A 23,909-nucleotide genomic window follows, 5' to 3' on the forward strand; every position below is an offset into this window, starting at 1 on the left:
ACAAATCCCGCAAGAATGTTTTTTTTTTTTTTCTCGCGTGAACGACGTGCAGTAAAGATTGATTGAATAATTAAAAACATTTGGCAAAATGAGCCAATATTTAAATTTCTACCGTATTTACTATGCATTCGAATCGAGCTCATGCCTTCGGTAAATGAATTATTTTATCGCAAGCTCATCGTGCACCGTACGGTTATATCATAACACGCGTGTGCAGTGCGTACATATGACTGTATTAAAAAAACTTCTTCGTCGCTGCAAGACGTCTAAACGGGAGACAAGCAGCGGCAGCGGCATAAACGCACGTCACGTGTTGCAAGATACACGCGTGATCATCTACATATAGGTCCTCGTTCGGTATCAGGATGTCATGTATAATATAGTTACACCCGGCATCTTCCGCGTTCTCTTTGCAAAAGCTGTGCGGCAATGATCCGCAAGAATATCTCTCACGGTACGCGAGAACTTTGCGTACACATATGTATATGACGTGTGTAGACATCGGATGAAGGTACATTACATATACGTACGGACGAGGTACGCGCTGCATGAGTATAATGGAAGGTTGTTTTGAAATAAAAGCAAAAATTCGCCACGGATACTAGGCTGCGTAAGACGTACAGACAGCGAACCATTGGCTATGGGGTCCGCGGTATTAAACCACCTCCAGTTTCGCCGTTGCGAGTTCTGCACGCCGCTTGCAAAATTGTAGAACCGTGCATTTGCGTGCCGGGCCCAATTCTCCCCGGGGCGTCCGAGTCGAATTTTGATATTCACTTAAGGTGGTTCGTTACATCCTCAAAAATCGCCGTCAATACCTATAGCTGTATAAAATTGGCAATGAATCAACGGGTCAACTTCCTCCCCTTTCATCCCTCTCTCTGTTTTCAGTTTCAGGCTCTCTCTGCTGACGTTGATGGTTTTCGTGGGCCCGACCGCTGTGCGAGTCGCGGGTTCACCGGCGGGCGATAAAACCGGGGGATTCGAAACGGTCCACACGAGCAACGCGGCCCTTCTCAACAGACTGGGCCTTTCGCCGCTCCGGATACCGCAAGGGCATCACAAGAAGCGTTTGGCGGGCCCCGAGCCCCCGCCAAAAACTGGGCCCCAGAGTCCCCACCACTCGAGCTACGGACGTAGGCACGGAGGGCACGGGGACAGCCACATATACGTTGTGAAGTTGCCCCCGAGTCTGCCCTACTACGCGATAACGAAGCCACACAAGTCGATCGGGTCGAACGTCGAGGCGGATTTCGGTGGGGTGGGAAAAAATTACAACCCCGTGGGTTTTCACAGCAACGGTAAGCCCGGAAGTATTTATCACTGGAATTTACCGATGATGAAGAAGATCGCGGAGAAAAAACGTATCGTAGAAGAACGCGTTCAGCTGCAGCAACAGCAGCTGAAGAAGAAGAACGAATCGCAGGTGGATCGGCCGAAAATTTCAGTTTCCAAAGATGAAGAAAAGGTAAATTCCACGGATCTGAAGATGAAGCGGGTCAGGAATAACGACAAACGTTTAAACTATAACGCGGATCATCGTTTGAGGGATAAGAATTATCGTCTGGACGATTCGATCCTTTACAAAATAAGACCGGGAGATAAAGACAAGGATCAGATTAATCGGCTCGTTTGGAACACCCTCGTGAATGATCAAGTACAAAATTCTATGTACACTTCCGGCAATTTCTTGCAGAGACAGAAAAAACACCGGAAAAAATCCGCCACGTCTTATTACGCACCGTTCACAACGAAATCTGGCTCAACCAGTATACAAAAAAATTTCTCTGGCAACGGGAAACCCAAGGCTTTTTACGTTATTGAAAAAAGTCGCAAGCCCGTTTACTACCATCATCTTCTTCCCTAATTCCTAAATCACACACATGCACGCGTGTTACGTACGATATTGCGATTTACAAGTGAGAAATTTATCCGTTCGCTAATAATTTAAACGACGCGACGTAACAAAAGGAAAAATCGAAAATCATTCACAGCCGTGACATTGCAGCGGAAACAGACTGCCAAACTTTTGATTCTTTCAAGATTTTTTTTTTTTCAATCTCTGTTGCTGTTTTTTTTTCTTTTTTTTTTTTTTTAAATAATCATTGTTCTGTTTTCGTAAAACGAAAGAATATACCTATTGTGTCAAACTTGAACAACTGTATATAGATATACATATATATGTATATATATATATATATATATATATACATATATAAATATATCGTACAACTATCGTATACAAACTTATATATTTATATCTGACCGATGAACGAAATATTTACGCGGTCTTTCCTTTCGTTCACAAAGAGAATAAATACGATAGCTTTTATATAATATACGTTATGCATAAACACTATTAAAGAGTGCGATGAAAGGAATTGACTGTATGACAAAACGAAAGTATTGAACTAGCTTACTATATACTGATTACATTATTAATAATCTATTAATAATAATAATAATAATTCCTTCGAGTCTTTAACTCGTTCGAATTCATTTAGTTATTAATATATATATATACACATATAATGCAATCAATGCACGAAGGCAAATTTTCACTTTAAGACTATATAATTAGAAATATAATATTTAATACGTATACATATATCATATAGCGGAAAATTTATATTTTATAAGATGACTGCGGACAAACGTTTTTCCATTACCTATGTATAGCATATATATATATATATACACACACAAGAATGATTTTGATTCAACCATTTTTTTTCCTGTTTTTTTTTTTTTTTTTGGATCTGACTCTTTTGCTACGATACTCCTTTACGGGGTTGATATACACTTAAATATTATAAAAATATATTATTGTATACTAGGGTGCTTCCGGCCATGGTCAATTAAATAGTACGAAAACTCGCGATGCTACAGATAATTGACAAAAAAAAAAAAAATTATTTCTACCTGTCAATTAAATGGGAAAATTTCAAATTCATTTAGCGAGTAGTTAAAATTCAAATTAAGAGCTAGGCTTTGGTGGGAATTTTTTTTTTATATGTTCAGAGTGATATTTCGTCTATGGAGTGAAAAAAAAAAAAAAAAGTCGTCTCAAACGAAGCACCCTATTGTATACATATATTATTATATTATATATTATAGAGATTTGTAAACTTTTATACACGCATTTTATACGCGACGATCCTTATTATTATTATTATCATTCTTATTATTATTATTAGTATTGTTATTATTATTACGTACGCGCAAGTGTTTAGATGTAACGAGATATCACATAATAATAATAATAAAGTATTGTACGTTTACGATTGTATGCTCGTAATAAAGTATTTATAGTTATTTGTAAAAAAAAAAAAAGGAAAGAAAATTCTTTCGTGTCCTTCCAACGGATTGCAGATTGAATTTTGTCGTTTTACGCGATGTGCAGCAGCATGTGGCTAAATATGAGAACCACTGCGAACCCGTTATTTCTTTTTCGAGTACGTTATCTTCGGCAGAATCAACACACGCCCCATACTCTCGACCATAAACAGCATGCCTGTCTTCACCATGCGTACACGCATACGCTATATGTATACAACGTATGTGTTATATTATATGCTATGCAGCTATACATGCATCAAGTAAGGTGATCGTTTTTTCCTCTTTTACGTTTACGGACCAATCGTAGTAACGAAATCGTTCGACGTATTGTTCGCGTTTTGAATCGTTTGCGAAATATGTATTTAAAAAAAATTTGCAATATTTTGATTGAAAATTATTATTATTTGAGGAAATCAAGAAATCGAGATCAATTATTACCAATAATTAGAGTTGCAAGTAATGCGTCAAATTTTTTCTACGCATCGTCATTTCCATTAATTTTTTTTTTTTTTTTTTTTTTTTTTACAATGGAAAAAATTTCTCATTTGAAAATTTAATTTAACGGTTGACGTACGATTTTTTTTTTTAGATATAAAATAAGAATACCGTAAAAGAATTTTACAACCCTGTCTATAATCCGTACCTCTAAACGTACAAAACGATAAACTGTAAATTCATACGCGATAATATCATGCAGTCTGAAATTACAAGCGTCAGTTTAAGCATATCGTCAACAATGCTCGTCCAAACTACGAGATGTAAACAATTTACCGTTCGTATCATTATATTTTTCAAGTTGAAAGAGAATCCGGTCTTAAAATTTTTCTCATCTCCAAGTTACAAATGTTTATATAGGAATGCGAGTATGCAGCGAGGGAATCGCGATGCGAGATAGATATGATTAACCAACGATCGCGAAGTTCTTAAAAAAAAATCTTCAAATGAACCTCTGAGGAACTCCGCCGGTTATACGCATAAAACGCTTCGTCTCGACTTTAATCTCTGTAATGAAATCCATAGGGAAATTAAATGCGTGCGAACTCCATTAATTTTAACTGTCCAGACGAATTACGCGTACTGCACAGGCGTTAAATACGAGTAAGAAGGGCGAGCATGAATGGAATAACTACATATTATGCGATAAATACTACGTTAACCACATCACGAGTATAAAAGGACTAATGTTTCCGGTGCGGGATACAAGTCGGTTCTTTTTTTTTCCCTCTTTATTTTTTTACCCCCTCCCTCCCCTCCCCTCCCGACGTATCGTTCACCGTGTATCATAAGCCGCAGGATGTGTAGTCTGGAGTCTAGACCAAATACGCTGCAACGCCATCCGCTGAGCAAATATTGATTCAGTAGAAAAGAGACCTGCGGGTTATGTATTATGTAATTCCCAGGAAAATAATACACCGTATTATTATATTTGACGTTACAAATGTACGCGAGAAAAAAAAAAAAAAAAAAAAGAAAAAATAGTACTAAAATCTGAGAAATAATCTGTTACCCGCTGCATGTGATGCAGGTTATAAAAAAGATAACAAGTTAACGTTATTAGTTGTACGGTAGCGATTTTTGCGTATCGTCTTTTTTTTTTAAATTGATTAGAGTAGGAAGCAATTTTTTTTTTCTGGTTTTCTGTTTTTTTTTTTTTTTTTTTTATATACCTTTTACACGTATTACGCATATGTTACCTTATCGTTTTATAATTATTATTTACAATAATTTAATGTCACGCGACTGTACCGTATATAAAACATATTATTATAGATATATAATTATATTATGTATCGTATTTATAATAATAAATATAAATATTGGATATAAAAATTATTCAAAATACTGCGAGATATTTTACCTATTACATTATTATTACTATCATTATTGTTATTATTATTATTATTATATTATAACGTTTAAGCTGATAGTCAACAATATGAACATAGGCGTCGATTCGTTACAATGCCAGTTACCCTAAAACACCGATACGTTTGAGCAAACAGTTTTTTGTATCAATTTTACTACGTAACGTGTGTTTCAGTTTTCATTTTCATTTTTTTTTTTTTATTTTTTAAGCAAATATTTCGTTATCTCATTTCCTTCAAACGAATTTATACCATACCGTAGACATTGCGTGACATATGTTCACAGCATTATATAAAAAAACATCATGAGACTTTTCTACGGCAATATTACGTCCACGATTATAATAATTAACTATAACAATATATAATCTCAACAGTGAAAAGTTCTTTTTAAAACAAAAACAGATGTGCAAAAGATCCAACGACATTCCTCGTATTTTCTTATGGGAATAACAATTAACTTTTCCGTACCGGATTCCCCTTCGCGGAGTTTTAAACATCCCCGTTCCTCGTGTCCGACTTCTCAATATTCACCCTCTCCACCGACCTTCCGTCACGACGACGTAAAGATCGCCCAACTTCGTCTCAGTAATACAAACTGCTATCCTGATAATCAGGGAACTGAACAGACTGATGAACCGGAGGCCTAGCATCGGGCCTTAGAAGGTAAATGCTGTGGGGCCTTCCGTTGAAAAAGTAGGGTCCCTTGTCGAGGGTGGCGATGTGGGTTTCGGGCCGTTTGTGAGGCTGATAGTTCTGGGACTGCCACTGATAAACACCTGTTGGTTTCCCGTTGCTAACGAAATCGACGGGCAAATTAATGAAGGGATTTATCTCGTTCAGAGGCGAGTTATAGATCGGCTGAGGGTGGTGCGGTCTGTACGGATCCAGCTGGGGCCTTACGTGACCGATTTGGGGCCTGATCCTATGCCCGGTAGAGTAGGTCGGGGGCTGGGACACGTAGCCGAGGCCCGGAACGAAGATGTATGGGGTGGGGGGCAGCCGAATATAGTAGATGTTGCTCTCCTGGAAGCCCTTCCTTAAGGCCCCGTTTCCCCCACCACCAGACGGAGTCCGTCCCTCGGTATCCTGGAGTTCGTCGTAGGCGTCGTAACTCGGCATCGCGGCCAGCTGAGGAATGAAGGGATAGTCGATGAAGAGGGCCTTGTGCTTCCTGCCCTTCGACTTCGACTTTGACCTCTTGTCTTTCTTATAATCCTCCTCATCCTCCAACACCGCGTCGGGAGAATTTTCGGATCTCAGATCGCGACTCGCTTCGTCCTCGAAATTCACCCTGGATTCGTTTTCCTGATCCTCGCTTACTTCGACTTCGTCCTTCGTCGAGCTTATCGGCGATTCGGTTAACGGAGAGGCGCTCGCTTCTTCATCCGTAGCATCTTCAACCTTCAGCCGGTTGCGATCGTACGAAGTTTCATCGGCCGGGGCTGCTGATGTTCTTGAACCCAACGACGAGGCTATCGTGATGATGAAGATGATCGCCAACGACGACATGCTTTCTTCTTATTGTCTTCGAACCCTGAAACAACGATATATCGCTTTCAGACTGTGAACTATGTAACGCTACGAACGGACGCATGAACCTTGGAAAGAAACGAAAACATTACCAAACGATCACTAGAATTACGTCAAATGTGGTTATTCACTGCAGTTCAACAGTACGAGAGTGAAACTTCTCCAGAACTTGATCGGTCACCGTAAGTAACCACCAGTCCAAAGGACACCTCAAACTTGATTATGGTCATACGACACGAGTACTATATTATACAAAAAAAAAGTTCATATACATTGTCATCTCCAAGTATGAACTGTGCACATAATCTGAACCGTTTACGTGACCACGAGTCACGGTAATTGAACACGTGAACAGTACGAAGGTTTCCTGCCAGTGCTTACAGAGGCACTATATTAATGATCTGAAACTCTCTAGCCTTTTGCTCATGATACAAGTATGACTATAAAGATAGGTACTGAAAATAATCATAACCGTGAATTCATTAATCGTTTTAGCCACGGAGAGTACATCAGGAGCAGAAACTCCACGTATAAAAATATGTAGCTATCTGAAATGAGAAGGCACCGATGTTCCGTATGCACCGAAGACAGTGGATGAAGCGTAAGGTGGCGGTGAAAACTTTCTACGAATCGTAGTGCAAAATCATCGATTAGTCGATCTCGGGCATCCCTGCAACCAATGAAATTTCAGTGCAAAGGGAACATCAACGACACTAGTGGTACTAAAAATAAACCTGACGTGTACGATTACTGTGACAAGTTTTGTCAATTCATCCGTTTGAGTTTCCTCTCCTTGCGTAGTCTCCATGGTCATAGCGATCCTGAGGATCTTCGAACCTAAAAACGCGTTCATCGTAGTCTCAAGTTTTTCCAACGTAGTGAGAAACTGACTGATTGTGAAAGTGTTCCAGAGGTTTATACACCTAGTTTTCAACTGGTACTTCCAATTCTCACAGCTCGCAAATCGATGGTTAGATATAACAGAATAATGGGTAAGTATGACTGACGAATAGTTTACGTTCATTGCGTCAATCGCGATGGAGTAAGATCGATTGCCTCCAGCACGGACACAGGGATCGGCGAATGGTTGCTGGTCGGGTATACAAGACGAACCTATTTAGAGATGGATTAAAATTTCGTTCCGAGACATTGTGCCTCGAGTACAGTGCAGGAGTAAAATATAAAACAGCATCACAATGACGGAGGATAATTGAAAGCGGTTTGTAGATTTGACGAGTCACGCGGATTCTTCACGCCTTGGCGAGATGCATCCTAGCGAGGGGGAGCCGAGACCTTCGAAGGCCATCCTCACGGACCCCCGGAATCACGGTTAGGATGGACCGCACGTGGTCCATCACGGCACTCGATGATAAGAACCATTCAACCGCGGAGTAACCGAGTGTAAGTATACCTGTGCATTTACCGGTCCATAACGTGATACACTTTGCGCTTCGTTAATATGCACCTTGCGCGCACGTTAGGGGGGTTCGTTTCTTCATTACTGTTATTATTATTATTTTTTTTAAAGGTGTCACGCGAATATTTGTGACAAATACCGAAAAAAACCAAGAAAAAAAAAAATAGATAAACTAATACACAGAAGTCCGTAAGGTGTACGCTTAAAAACAAGTAACAAGTATTGCAATAATTGGTAAATCACCTCCAGGATTTACGACAACTTTTTTTTTTTCACTATTTGTCGCAAATTTCTCCTGTGGCAACTTCAAAAAAAAAAAAAAACGTTGCAAAATGAACCACCCTAACGTGCACGAATATCGTTTTTGAAGTAAACTGCTTCGCGTATGGCTAATTCAGGTAATTCTTATTCTGCAGGTAACTACGATATAATGAGGATGATGATGATGATGATTCGATATGCGGCTAACAATCACTTTTCTCTCAGACCTTTTCATCGATCAAAGATATACTCCCTGACGGAATTCGGCACGTGATTACCGTCTCATTTTACACCCATGTACCTGTATCGATGTTACACCGTGCGCGTCGTACCTCCAGGCTATAATACGCCTTTTATCCCGGTTCTCGTCGTCAACTATCTCGCGAACGGGATAGCACAACGACGGGTGATTAAATGATTCAGGTTTGATCTGGAATGTCCGTGCAGTGCCAACGCCCGACAATTTTAATTAAAATCAACGTCCACCTCTTACCAATTATGGTATAAACGTACAGTCTCCCTCTAGACGTCGACCAATGCGCTTGTTGTAAAAAGTTTGAAATTACAGTTTGAGTACCAGTTACATTCAAACGGACACCGACTCAAATTTACGTACTATTGAAAAAACCAACAATATCTGTACGAATCGATAATATTTCAAAAAGTTCGAATTCAAGCTGACTTTGCGAAAAGATGTTTAAAGATGTGTCAAAATAAACGCACTCAAATGAACAATAGTAATCGATTTGTGGTGATTTTTTTAGCAGATTGAATTACGGACATATGTTATCGAGCTTGAACATGAATCTGAATTACCGTAAAGACTTAATCAAGTTTTTAAACATCCAGAGTGCCACATCTCCTTCTTCTAATTTTTCTTTTCAACGAAAAACCTGTATCTAATATATAATATACTATAAACTTACTTTTCGGCTCATCCGTTGGCAAATTATTTTCGAGATAAGCTGCAGCTACGCTAAAAATTTTCATCAAATTTCTTTCAAACTGTTTTACCATCTCGGAATAAAAAGATAATATTACAATTTTTAGAAAGATACGTAAAAGTCGAGTAAAGAGAAGAAATCGCTTTGATCGAGAGCTCGTCGATCGCGATCCAAGACATAGCTCACTGCGTAACCTTGAACTCAACGGGATTACAGATTTCAGTAGAGCGAACCACACCGACAAAAGTGTTTGGTACAGCTTGCCGTACGACGCTGGTGAATTATTATCGGCCAAGGTCTCTGCCGAACTTGGTTATCGACCGAGCAGCGTATGGATCGTCGACCTGCCGGTAAAATCGACCGCGACGATCTAAAAGAGCGAAAGCTCGTCGTGACTGTCCGCCCGGCTGAAAGTACGACAATAGAATTACTCAGCATGTAGAAACGTGTCATTAGAGTTATTTATCCTCACCGTACAAAAACCGAAATTCAATCGACGTCACGTTTACTCCACTTTTCACCAAGTTCTACCGCAAGTAAGTGCGACAATTATTTTATTATTATTATCTTTCTTTTTTTCGTTTTTTCACGCCTAGTTCACCGGCTTGACTTTTTCCTCGCTGTACGTACGTAAACAATGAAGTATATAAAAAGAAGTAAAAGAGACAAGGAAACTGCTGTTTCAAGACTTTCATAGACTAATTGCACCTGATTTTGCACTATGATCAACAAATTTCCGCGTATACACGGAGGACTATAGCCGCAAATTGTTACCTTCCCATACCGTAAGTATACATCGGGGAAAAATCCTTTATAACACACCTGCCGGTATCCATTATACGCGCATTCGTACCATTTATACACACACGTGTGACTCGAGCAATTCCTCGTTTGGATTACAAGCGTATGAATCTAACGTCATAGCTGTGGGTAAATTATACATAGGTAGACTGTTTTCTTTTACGTACAACGATATTGTCGCAGGCTTTGGTTTCATAATTCTAGGTATACCAGCACGCCATATAAACCGCTGTACCTAAGCGTACTTGCACCGCACGTATTATACATCTGCTTTCATTACAAGGCTATACTTGCATTAATTATCTCTAATTGTCATATCGCATCTTCTCAATCTCCATTATCATTACACAATACGTGGACGCAAGAATAATCGTCATACTTTGGATTTCAACCCGTGACAATAGTCGACTTGTTTCCTTTTCGGTTCTTTCTTTTCTTTTTGTTTTTTTTTTCTTCGAAAACTCTAGTCAATCCACGATTCTGAAGCAAACCAAGTTCGTCACCGTTTTCATTTTGTAACACTCGCTAAATTACCGGACATGAATTCCGAGGTGGGAAGTTCGAATTTCTTCCGAGAACGAGGAAACCGATTTTCAAAATGTTACGGTGACCGTTAAGCGCGAACGATGAGAACACCGTGGTTACAAAGCGGGAACGACGTTTTGTTTCCCGTTTCGTTTCACCGAAATCTACATTATTGTCAATTGTCACCGCTTACAAAAGCGTCTGATAAGTGACAATCACGACTTACAGAGAATCGTCCGATTTGTTCGTTGACTGAAGTAACGGGGTTTTCTCGCACGATGCTGCACTGAACTCGACAAAATAACATCATTCTACAAAGAATGGGTGTACGAGTGAGTAGTAAGGAATCCCGGGGTCGAATAATAATAAAACCTTTCGGACAAAAATATACCTCTACTGTAACGAAACAGAACCGGCGAACGGCGAATCGGAAGAAGACGACGACAAAAAAAAAAAAAAAACAAAAACCGAAAAGAAATGTATCTCTGGGTACAAAGGAATCGTACTACACCTTTCGTAATTCGATTTATCACGATATGTACACACATATGTTCATATATATATATAAAACACTGCTGCGCACGTGCCGTGAGCAATTGACCGTTATTTTTTTCATTCAACAAGTTTTCTCATCCTACAGCTGTATGTGCATGATAACGTATCGTATGATAAACCGCGTGTATCGACTCGCATAACATTGTCAGGTACCTTGCAATTGTTTAAAAAAAATTTCGATCGATCGTTTCGAAGATGATTGCGAAAAACTAAAAGTAAATTTCACTTGAGTTTCGTGCGTGGGGGGATTTTGCCCTTTTTTTTATTCATCTTTTTATCCCCCTCGTCCAGCGTGGACAAAAAAAAAAAAGGTCGAATTCTTACCGCGGCGCGTGCTGATTGTTCAAGCCTGTAATGGAAGAATCGATTTTGAACGATAAGTTCCGGATACGGGATGCCTAAGATCTCGCGGTTCCATTACGAATTGACATTATTCAAATTAATCACGATTTTCCGGCTGCCCCTTTATCCCCATTCTCCTCTCACTCCTCCTCTCCGACTCTTTGACTCAAGTCTCGTTCACACCTGACTATCCTCGAGGATAAAACCGGTGCACAAATAACGTAACGTCGATCGATCTCGAGATAATGTTATTATAGGTGTAATAAAAACTGTATCACACGATCTGACTATAATTGACGGAAAGTCAAATTGGATACGCGTAGCCTTTTATTATTATTATTACATTTATTTGTTGTTTTCATTTTGAATAAAATTATACTACAATATCGATAGGAGTGATTGTTGAAAAATTGATTTAAAGCAGCAACTAAAAATAATAAACGTGGCTTGAAAATGGAAAGCAACGATACGTTTCTCTCAAATTTTATCTTTAAAACAATTTTGACAAAATTCTTTACGTGCATTATCAGGCTACGTTTGGTTTAAAATTACATTTTCAGTACTTGCGAGCTTTTCTTAAACGCAGCCTGAAATGTTACATCGGTAAGATAAAAAATATTACCTACCAATATGATCTCGAAGTGACATTTTTCTACGATATTTCCTTTTCGAATAAAATATGTAGTAAAAAAACTAATGACAGATAAACGAAAATGATTAACTTCAATAATACGTATTAAACGCGTTGCAAAATGTATTTCGATCGAAGTAAGACCAGCCAAAAAAAAAAAATTAAAATGGCAAAGAATATGAATGGAAGAAAACGACAAAAATAAAACCGCTCTAAACGGGACACAAGTTTAAAAAATAAAAATACACATCATTCCCAATTTTCCGTCAGGCGGATACGCGTGTATGCAGAGCATCTCGATGGCCGGTTTTGAAATGTCCGACCGTCTGACGTTTCGTGAACGTCTTTTCTACGTCATGTAAGTACCGGGATGGCAATTTGTTTGAAACATCTGACCCATTCATATTCATCACAGAATCACTAGGAAGTGTAACTTTAACCGTCGCTCTTTATATAATAGCAGAAGCGGTACAGAGGATTCTGTTGGTTAGTCTAGAAGCGTGCGAAAAGTACACCGAGTGAGTATGCATATGTATCTATGTATGTATACATACACATACATGTATACATATACATATAATATGCACCAAGGACTGTCTGTGAGCTGTTGCAACGGGACGGACGAGACCATCTCTCCGTGTTCTATGCATTTCACGGAACGCGTAATATATTCAACTAAGCGTACGAAAATAAGATGAAAAAAGTATCAGGTACAAGGTATTATATGCATAAGAGAAAATAAGAAGATCAGAAAATTCTTAATCCGTTCACGGAAATGAAATGAGTAAATGAATAATTATATACCTGCGTATACTAAATCATTATATACGATATTATCGTACGGAATGTTCCATGTGTACTAGACTGGGCCAAAAAAAAGCGAACAATTTTTTTTTAACGTTACTGTAAAAACATTGTTCGTGAAGACAAATAAAAATTATCCTGAAAGTTTGAGCCCTTGATATTATTTTATTAAGGGGTGTATCGTTACAGCTATTGATTTTGATTTGAAATTACTTTTGAATACAATTTCAATGTCGAATAACTTTTAAAGGAGTGAATTTCATGAAAAATGTTAAGAGACCTTTTTTGTAGAGCGTCAAATTTCCCAAAAAAATAATGGTTCGATCTATGAAAATATTGATTTTTCTGGTAACTACAAAAATCAAAAATTCAAACAAAAATTTGAAAAAACAAATCAATGTTTAAGGCACGATTACAAGGAAACGGCTCGATCTACGTCAATTTAGTAGGAGAGCTTTTTTGTAGGAAATTTAATTTCCTTCAAAAATATGGATTGATAAAATTTTTCAGATTGATAATTGACGGATTCTGGGTAAAAAAATGCGGTAACTGTTAAAAAATCAATAGCTGTAACGATACACCCCTTAATATTAATATTAAGGGCTCAAACTTTCAGGATAATTTTTATTTATCGTCATGAACGATGTTTTTACAGTACCATTAAAAAAAAAATTCTTCGTTTTTTTTTTGTCCCAGTCTAATGTGTAGGTATGATTAGAAAGAAAAAAATATTCTAACGAGATGTGCAATTTTACGCAAACCGTTACACGCGAAAAATTTCTTCGGATATATATGCAATGATAGTCTATATATTTCAAAGTGTACGTACATCAAAGTTTATTGCGATTTTTAATATATATAGAGCAATCGTTGTCGGAGAAGAATAAACGAATTATCGAATAGACAGTGAATTTGATGCAAAGTCAAATGTAGAAAACTTTGTTGTAGAAGGTTAACAATAATAATAATATCTGTTCATTTCAAACGTATTCATAAAGTTTGACGTGAAATTTAAATACAGACTGTGGTTGAGCGTAAATTCAATAATGTCTAAAATTGTTAGAAAAAAAGAAAACGAGAGAAAAGAAAACAGTCCGTTGAATAAAATTTTTATTATGTAACATGCGTTTTGCTTATCGTTAAAAAAATAAATAAATAAATAAATAAATAGAAGACAATTAAATTTATCAGCAATAAATATTAAGAGAGTGTAGAACTGCAGTCGAATTTGTATCATGTTTAAAGAAAGAGATTAACAATAAAAAAATATCCATGATAAAAATCCAAATAAAAATGATCGTTAAGTGACGGTAAATTTTTTAACTGTTGAACAGAGAGTGTCATAAAAGGTATAATAAATTCTGCGGTATTAGTGCAGCATTTTTGTTCGGCGAGTAACAGTTTTGCGGCTGAAACGGCAATATTCAAGGTATCCGATAAAAAGTAAAGATTGCGGAACGACGCGCCGTATAGCTCTAATTCTCTTTTACGCTTTTTATCCTCCTCACACCATCTTAATCCTTCCCTCTAATTTTCTCTTTTTCTCACTTACTTCATCATTTTTTATTCGTCCCCGTCCTTCGCCATTTCGTTTTTCTTTCTTTCCTATTTTCCTTTCTTTCTTTCTTTCTCTTTTCATAATCACCCTCTTCGTTCTCTATTTTTCTTATTCGTTTTCTCAGACTAATTCACCAGCTGTTTCAAAACAACGATGACACACTTTCCTCGGCTGTACATAACAATAAGTCAAGTTTGATAGAAAATCGTGATAAAAAGCGAAGGAAGATAAAATTGTAAGAAAAAAAAAAAAAAAACAACAACCTCTTGAAAAAATCTCCACATGTTCTCTCAACTTTTACCCCATTCTTCCTTACGATTAAGGATGTATAAATTTTTGTTTTTATCCTCTCCGCGAAAATATCAGAAAATTTGCATCCGTGAGTACAAAGGTATTTTAAATTCAATGCCATATATATATATATATATATATATATATATATATATATAGAATAAACATTTTTCTTCAACTTTCCCATACCGAGTCCCCGACACGTATCCTGGGACCGCTGGCACGGCTGTCGAGTCGTCAGGGTCGCCCTGAGCGGTCCCAGACCGAGTTACACGTCCCAAGAAGAGGCCCCGTCACGTTCGAAATACTTCCAACGCCATTGAATACCAATCGACCTTCCCGCGGTTTACAGTTCACATAATGTAGGTACATTATGATTGCGTAACGATATTGTGGGGAAGAATGCTAGTTTTTTTACTCTACATGTGTGTGTTTGTGTGAATATACATATGGAGCATTCCACGTCAAATTAGCAACCTATGTATGCCAGCCTCTTCGGTTTCAATCATTTTTTAGTATAACGTTCTTATCGACCCAAGAGGACCTCGAAATTTTTTAAACATTTTTTTTAAGCCACGATTGAAATTTGAATGAAAATTGAAAATCGTATTGCGAAACACGCTATTTTTTAAAATTTGCAAAAATTCACGTAGAATATTCCACGATTTGTTCTATGAATTGGTGCTTATTTTTTGTTTCTTCCTAATCCTTGATCTAAATAATAAATCATGGAATCTTGAAAATAACGCAATTCTGCAACCTATTTACGTCGAGATGGATGGAAGAAGAAAAGGAAAAAAAAAACGATTTAGATATTCAAAAACTAAAAACTAAACACTAAAAAAATAGTAAATATTGAGATTCCATTATCACGTGGGGCTCAAAAATCTCATTTTAAATCATAGAATCACTGTAAATTTTTTCAAATTTTTAAACACGCCATTTTCGGAATTAGTTTTGCGATTTTGTATAAATATAAATTTGTATAAAAAATTGTGAAAATCGAGGGTGGCGAGTCACAAGTATATATATATATGTATATTTATATATATACGAGTTGGAGAAATAGAGAACATGAGAAAGAAGACGAGAAAATCATCCTCTAAAACAGATATTCAACCACGTATGTAGGTATATAAATATTTAGCAAATAATTACACAGCGGGTAAAGAATATTAAAATTATTCTTGAAAAACTTACATCGAAAATTTGAAGTTGACGTAACGAAATATGTTCAACAATTAACTATATTCCGATCCATCGCGATGACATTCAAGAGCAAAATTTTGTTTCGTCTTTATCACCGTTTAATCGAACTTCAGACCATCGTGAAATTGCGAAATAAAATTTCTCCTACAAATGTATAATCCCAAATTAAAAAACGTCACGAACTTTATCCTTATCGAAATTTAAGATACGCAATTTTGTAACCCATACGCGGATTGAGAAGATGTTTATATTTTTATCTCTAATTCAAAGTCACTGCGACGATTAGGGTTGAAAATAAAATAAACAAAAAATAACACAGTAAAATTGATTTCACGACGTGAAGTTGAAAGTCGAATATAACCAACAAAATATTGTCGACAAGAAGAGAGGTTTTACAACCGTTTGCGAAGTGCGCCAAAGACTTTCGCGGAATTTTGCATAAACTGTATTAACGCAGGCATAAAATATCATTGCCGATGACCTGCGGCTGGGTTTTATTACATCCTCCCATACGTATAAAATAAAGTTTTATCGAGATTCTTTGGCGTTTCATTTACCGGTAGGTATAAATATAAATACGAGCTGCGACATGCGTGCATCGTTTAACGTGCGCTGATTGCGGTATCCAGAAATCCGCTACCGCTAACTGCACCCACACGACAAAGTCTCTCTGTTAACGCCGAGGCTAATGCGATGCACGAGAAAATATATTAGATAACAATCTGACGAGACTCTGCTGCCGTAATAGGATAAAAAGTGTTTCAACGTAACTTGGAAATTTTATTTTCTATTTCTACCGAATACACTGAGAGAACTACTATTTTCATTTTTCACCATGATGGAAACATATAGTTCTAGGTAGAAAATGAAAAAACAATATTTAAACAGTTTTCAATTCAATTTTCCTAATTACTGCAACAAATGAAATTTTTCGCACTGTAGTAACTACGATTGAACAATTTTACAAATGTATAAAAACAATTTACAAAAGCATGAGCATTGTCCCATGATATTTTTGGAATGTTTCAATTTTTATGAAAATTTTGTGTAAACAGCATTTGCAGGAAACTCGTTGAAAAAAAAAAAACTATTTACCAAAATCTTTGCGAGAATTTTATCACAGACCTAGCAAAATATATTTCATTATAAGTTGTACACTCAATATTAATTAACTGATAACGAGTGAAGAAAATTCGTTCTACCGTTTGTCGCTAGAAGTAAAAAAAAAAGCTGATTTTATTTTTCATACCGTGAATCATCGTGCAGGTGAATGTTGCAGGTGTACTGAAAGATCGGGCATTTCTGCGGTAAAACAATATAATTTATTATTCAACGCACCGCTGCGAGTAGAAAACGGTATAATTTACATGATTTAAGGGGATCGTCCAGTGTGAAGGCTGTTTCTTTAAAGGTTTTTTCGAGTATCCTTTCAAGACAAGCCATTGAAATAAAACTTCTCATTATTTCCACATTATATTTATCGACATATGGAAAAACTTTGTTCATTGTTCGGAGACTTAATATTGCATACAACTTGTATTGTATACTGCCCGATAGGAACGTATGTAAAAAAAAAATGTAGACGGGATGTCTGAAAAAGAAACTAGACCGATCTTGTTAAAATTTTTACACCATCTTTATTATACCTATATCTATAGCGTGAATTAAGACAATCATGATGTTTATACTAGATTTTGATTTACGAAAAAAATTCTTTCTCCATTTGTTTAGCTCGCTACACTTCTTTCTACATCCGTTCCTATCGGGCAGTATACATCAGGTTATACTCGATATTTCGTTACTAAAAAATTCACAAAGTTTGTTCAAACGTCGATAAATACATATAATGTGAAAATAATCAGCATTTTTATTTCAACGGTTTGTGTGAAAAATACTCAAAAACCTTTTAAAGAAACAGCCTTCACACCAGACGATCCCATTAAGGCAATATTTCACACAAGACCCGAGACTCGAACTGAACCTCTGCAAATTCCTCAAGACCCGTTAAAATCTATAAAGTCCATCACTGACCGTCAAAAGCTTCGAAATTTGTTTCTAACCAATCCAATTGCAGAGCTACAACATTCCTGCATTTTTCTATGCGAATATTATATATATTTTTTTTTCACTTTACATTTGTAGTTCGTTGATAAAGTTTCCAGGAATTTTTATATATATTTTGCATATTTTGTTTCAATTTTTTATTTTCACTAAGAGAAAAAGATTGTCGTGAAACGCGGCTAAAAAAAGTTACAAGTATTACACTGTACTGGAAATTAAACTAATCAGAAAAAAAACCAATAGACTTTATACGGTTTCTACCAACTTTTTACGAACTTGACTATTTTTACGTCAAGATAATTACATCATGTTTATATGTATATAAATAATACACATGCTACATTTTTTTTAACGCATTTTCAAAACGGTGCTGAGTAAAATGAAAATCTGAAAAAGTATCTACATTACTTATTCAACCAGTCCTTACTATCTGTTAAATTGCAGTAACAGAAAAAAAAAGATTAAAAAAAAGTAAATAAAGTAACAGTATATCAAACTTGATATAGTTATAATATGTAAAAAGTGTCCCAGTTTATGTTAATCGTAAAATATGGTCTATCGTAGGATTGAAACGAATTTAAATAAAGCATCAAATTTCACCGGTGACAGCAAGTTTCTTTTTCATATTCGTTCGTCCATCTGCAGCCTGCACAATTTCACATGGCGTTAATATTAATACGGTTTCACTCCGATGAGCACCGCGAAAAAGATCGGTCGTATAAAATATAAAGTGTTGCTCACAGCTTCGGGTGAAAAATTTATTCACACATGTTAAATGTGTCACTGATTGACTTTTCATGAGCAATTACGTGTGCAAATGTACCCATATATATGTATACTTTCCTACCTGTATACATATACATATATATTATATATATATATATATATATATTGAGTGGTTCGCCAAATGAGATTATTTTATTTTTTTCAGTGCGTATTCCCCATAAACCGTTGTTTACGATGCAAAAAAGAAAAAAATCCCCTGGGAATTTGTGGTCGATCGGATAAGATTTAAAGAGCCCTGCTTTCGAGTTTTCGTTTTTACATCGATATAACGTGTAAAAAAAAAAAAAATGCTTACCTTAACTCAGCGTCGATTTCCCGTAAAAATACAGACAAAAGTGAAAAATATCAAGAGATCTGTTTTGTAGGTAACAATATTTTGTAAAAAAAAAATTAAAAATTATATAAACTTCTATTTTCTCTCAATTTAATACGATTATTTTCGATTCTTCAATTTTTTCAGTTTAGAGGTCACAATAGTTCTGAAAATATGCAACATTGAATAACATATCCGAAGACCACAAAAAAGTCTCTTGATATTTTTCATTTTCGTTAATATTTTCACGCAAAATTGACGGTGAGTTAAGGTTATCATTTTTTTTAACAAACGAATAAAAAGGTATCAAATTTCTACGGAATTAAGAAAAGTTACTCATATCCCGAAAATCGTCAAAAGCATGTGTGATTTTTTTTACACGTGTTGTTATTCCTACATTTCCGGCAATTCAGGGACCAAGAAGTGCATAGCTGAGATACTTTACGGAATTCTGGAAAGAATGAGGAGTAAAATAAAAATCCATCGTGAGACTGTTTTCATGCAATATTGAGGTCGCTGAACGAGGATTAGAAATCGTAATAATTACGTTAATAAAAGGTTGGCACAAATTTTTTGCTTCACCATTTTCGGTGTATCATTAACTTTCCCGAATTCCGCTACAAAAGAACGACGCGCTATCGAAATTTTAACTCTTTTCGATCGTTTGTTCATTTAATATAGGAAGAAAAAGGGTGAGTTTGCTCGATCGGTAAAGGCAGGAGTATTGCACGACCTTAAGGTTAAAATTCAAGTCTTTCTTCGCGGGACGATATTCTTGTCTACATCGACGATGGAATACCTGATGGATGTAGACGACATCTAGTTTTTACAAGCGCACGCGCTTCTTCTTCTTCTTCTTCTTCTTCTTTTCTTCTTCTTCTTCTTCTTCACTTGACGGCGGTGCAAATGACAGTCCCGTTGTATAGTTGGCAATGTTCTCTGATCTTTGACGTAGATATCTATACTATTAAACAACAGCTGTAGAGTGCGAACGTTTCATCCGACGTTAAACAATCTCCGAATGAATGTTCGTGGGAAAATGTTTCAGGCTTATCAGAATTAGTTACAGAGATTATCACGGAATTTTCGAGGAATACCAAAATAGTCCAGTTTCGAATTATCGTAGTAGTTCGAAATTTTTCAAATCAGTGTATAATTGAGTAAATTTCTTTCATCATTTTCTAAAATTGTCTCAAAATCCTTGTGATTTCTTCAAATTTCGATGTGAAAAGAAAATTACGATAATTAGGTATCCAATGTGTCTAAGAGTCGAAAAAACGGAAAAAGTTGATTGAAGAAATTCCATAGCTTCAACATAATCGTAGAATTAATCACTTAACATTTGATCGTAAGCTTTCGAAGAAGTATTCTGCAAAAATCTGCCAACAATTTCTATGAAAAAAAAAAGGTTTGGATCAGAAAGTTTCAGAATCGCGTTTTTCACACGTTTTTTGACTATCCCGACATCTGTTAATCGTTTGCCTTAATGAATTTCTTCAACGACTTAACGAAGACATTAAAATTTAAAGTTTGAGAAACGTACGGTATCGATTGAAAAATCTAACCGATCGATTCGCCTAATAGTTAATAAAAGATGCTCCCCATCTCTCTCTCTCTCCCTCTTTCCGCATCTCAGAGATAGACTCTGCTGACATCGAACTTCGCGTCGCACGAATTGCAATCATTATGCCGATTAAATTAGCGCAGTTTAACGTCCATCGCAGCTTGACTGACCTTGATCTTGTGCTGTATTTTTCCGAGTCTTTCGGCAATCCGATTATATCGTACATTATATAGTTGTCATTTCTTTCGAGTCAATAAAAATTCCTTTTCAGCTGTACGCGTGTAACGTTAGATTCGTTGTTTGGTTGATTGATTGATCGATCGATCGATCGATCGATTGACCACGTGCTTAAGACCGCTTGTACATAATATACGTACCAATTAAGGTTCGATGTACTTTTCAAGACTGAATTAAAACAATTCCCTCTTTACGATTTGCGTCATGAAAATCAAACCGCAAAAATTTTCGCCGCGTCGTGAAGCGATATTGTTAATCAAGATGAAATTTTGCAAACAAAACAAGACAAATTAGAAAATCATCGACTAAAACATCATACACGTATATATTATATACATAATAATATATACAGATATAGGAAGATTTTTCTGCGAATCGTAAAAATTGTCTTTAGACCTTGTCTTTTTATTCAATGCTACGTTCTTCCCAATCATTGGCAATCAGTTCCGGTGCTAGTATTTCAGAGGCATTTCGTCGGCCTGTTGGCTGGCAAAACACTGTTTTTACTTTTTCATTTCTTTGTTTTTCCGTTTGTTTTTTAAAAATTTTTTTTATCGTACCGATCAACTCAATGATCCAGCTGAATTGGATCAACCGGTATCCAATAGCTTGAATATCTACGGAAGTGTGTGAGAAATTTTTTTCTAAAAATATGTATAATCGACGCAGGATAAAGACAACTGTTTGAAATTTTCCATAGAATAATAATTATTGGTTAATTTCTGTAATAATTATTAACCATTATGTGAATAATCGATTTAAGTACAATTTCAACTGTAAAACAATAGCAATGCGCATTTTAACAGTTTGAGAAATTTACAGAGAATTTCAAAACGATTTCTTAATAATCGTAGAAAAGATGAGAATTCCATGAGTTGTTTAATTTTTTTTTTTTTACATTCTCCCGCGAAATTCGCCGACAATCTTCATGATTATTCGGATATTTACAGAAATTCAGAACTGTGCAAAACAACTTAGAAATAAAACGTTGACTGCGTTATATTATGTGGAAAAAGTATTGAAAAAATTTTATTCCATCAACAGTATTATTATTATTTTCATCTATTATTGAAAACTGTAAATCGTCTAAAAGCGCTTAACGAAAACTCGGAAGCAAGTGTATAAATTTCGCCGCGTATATTTTGCAGTTCAAAAAAAAAAAGTGTTCAACTCGATCCCAAAAATTGATTACTCGGCAAGTTTCCGATTTCATCGGTGTTTAGATTTGCAACGAATAAGACACGCGAAATGCTTGCAGAAATTATATGAGTAAAAGCGACGATTTTTCACAACAGACATCACGTCAGGCGTAATTTTCTTCACGCAAAGAGCCTGGAAAGATTAAAACACCGCGATAATTGCTGCTGAATTGTGTTAGCGTTTTAATTTCGCATCGTTTCGTAACTAACCGCCTACACGTAATACACCTCTTTGATATTCTTTGTAGAGAAAAGTTTCATTGTTCATACAAGCCGAGGCTGCAGAATTGCGACTAATTTCGCACTGCACTGAGAAAAATCTCATTTCTTATAATGACTAGAAAAATTGAGTAAAACAGGTATCGTTACGAAAAACGAGGCACGCCTAACCATTTTGCGCTGTCGTCGATCCTTTTGTTGGTAATTGCAACGCAAAATTTTCTCCAGGTCTTTCAAATCCAAAATTATGATTCGCGAGATATTTTTCGTATCTTGGAAAATAAAAACGATGAACAAAACGAAATAAAACGAACCCGATCCAATCGTTATAAATTGTATTACACATATTTTAAAGTCTTTAACTGTACCAAGTTTAAATATTCATAGTTTTTATTTCAAACTGAATCACACATTTATATTATAGTAATAAGTATTTGGCAAACGAGTAAAATTGAAAAATTTCAAACGATGTATAAAAGTTCCAAGTTTAAATTTACAGTCTCTTGAAAAAGAGAGAGAGAGAGAGAGTGAAAAAAAAAATTATACAAAAGTTTCTTCACTCGCGGAACAATTTTTTCGGGTGATACGAATATAACTTTGTGTAAACGATCCGCGTAATAACAAAACTGTAGCACGCGTAGAGTAAAAAGACACTCTTGGCGTGCCTAATAAAAGCTAGTGGCGGTCTCCGAATGTTCTAATCCGGTTGTTAGAGGCGGGCAGTGGGTTTTGGGGACGCGAAAAATATCATCACCCATGACGAGTTGTCACACCGGAAATGCACCGACAATGAATTAAACGTTTACCCTTATCCGCAGAATTTGTTTATGCGTGTCAAGACAGAAAATTATACTTAAAAATAGTAAAGTCATAGTTTCGTTGTCTTATTATTTATACTCGTATGTTCGTCAATTTATTTATCCTCGTTTTATTTCATCATTATCAGTCGTGCCGCATCCGTCTTGTTTCGTCGAATTTCGCAGTAGTTTCGAAAAACGCGAGAATACCGTCGGGTTCAAATATCACAGAAGAAAACTTCCGGTTAACCGGAATGCCGTACTCCGAACAGTTATATGAGATCCGGATTTTAAAACCGCCGTGCATACAAAATCACCGCTTGACTAGCCAGGATTACTCACACACACACATATATATATAGTAACATATACGTATGCATAAGAAAATAGAAAGAAAATATCCACATGGAATGTAAAAAGTATCGCAGAGTAACAACCGCATTTTTCTCACAGGTTAACATATCGTAAAGAATAGCGCAAAATATGTGAATTCTTTCACGGTTCTGCCCTTGTGTAATTTCTTTTCTATACTTACGTCAAATTTTTACCTTTTCTATTTGATAAAAATTACTTATTCAACGTTAACGTAATTGTTACACGCAACGATGTGCAAAGAAAAGATTGGAAGTTGTATCGTGACCTTTAACTGTTCTTGCGA

General features: G+C 36.1%; 2 protein-coding genes across 3 annotated transcripts in view; one reads left to right on the forward strand and one right to left on the reverse strand.

The window, feature by feature from the left end:
• The window catches only part of LOC107222046, a 28,144-nt gene extending 25,163 nt beyond the window's left edge, over positions 1 to 2,981 (forward strand). The window contains exon 2 of the mRNA XM_015661257.2: positions 892 to 2,981. Within this exon, the coding sequence (XP_015516743.2) occupies positions 892 to 1,867 (976 nt within the window). The 3' untranslated portion in view covers positions 1,868 to 2,981. The remainder of the gene's footprint in view (positions 1 to 891) is intronic.
• Positions 2,982 to 5,369: 2,388 nt separating this feature from the next.
• The window catches only part of LOC107222048, a 32,080-nt gene continuing 13,540 nt past the window's right edge, over positions 5,370 to 23,909 (reverse strand). For both annotated transcript variants that reach the window (XM_046731434.1, XM_046731433.1), the window contains exon 2: positions 5,370 to 6,741. In XM_046731434.1, coding sequence (XP_046587390.1) covers positions 5,790 to 6,716 — 927 coding nt within the window. In that variant the 5' untranslated portion in view covers positions 6,717 to 6,741 and the 3' untranslated portion in view covers positions 5,370 to 5,789. The remainder of the gene's footprint in view (positions 6,742 to 23,909) is intronic.

Source organism: Neodiprion lecontei, chromosome 2 (genome assembly GCF_021901455.1).
Source record: "Neodiprion lecontei isolate iyNeoLeco1 chromosome 2, iyNeoLeco1.1, whole genome shotgun sequence".
NCBI classification, from domain to species: Eukaryota; Metazoa; Arthropoda; class Insecta; order Hymenoptera; family Diprionidae; genus Neodiprion; species Neodiprion lecontei.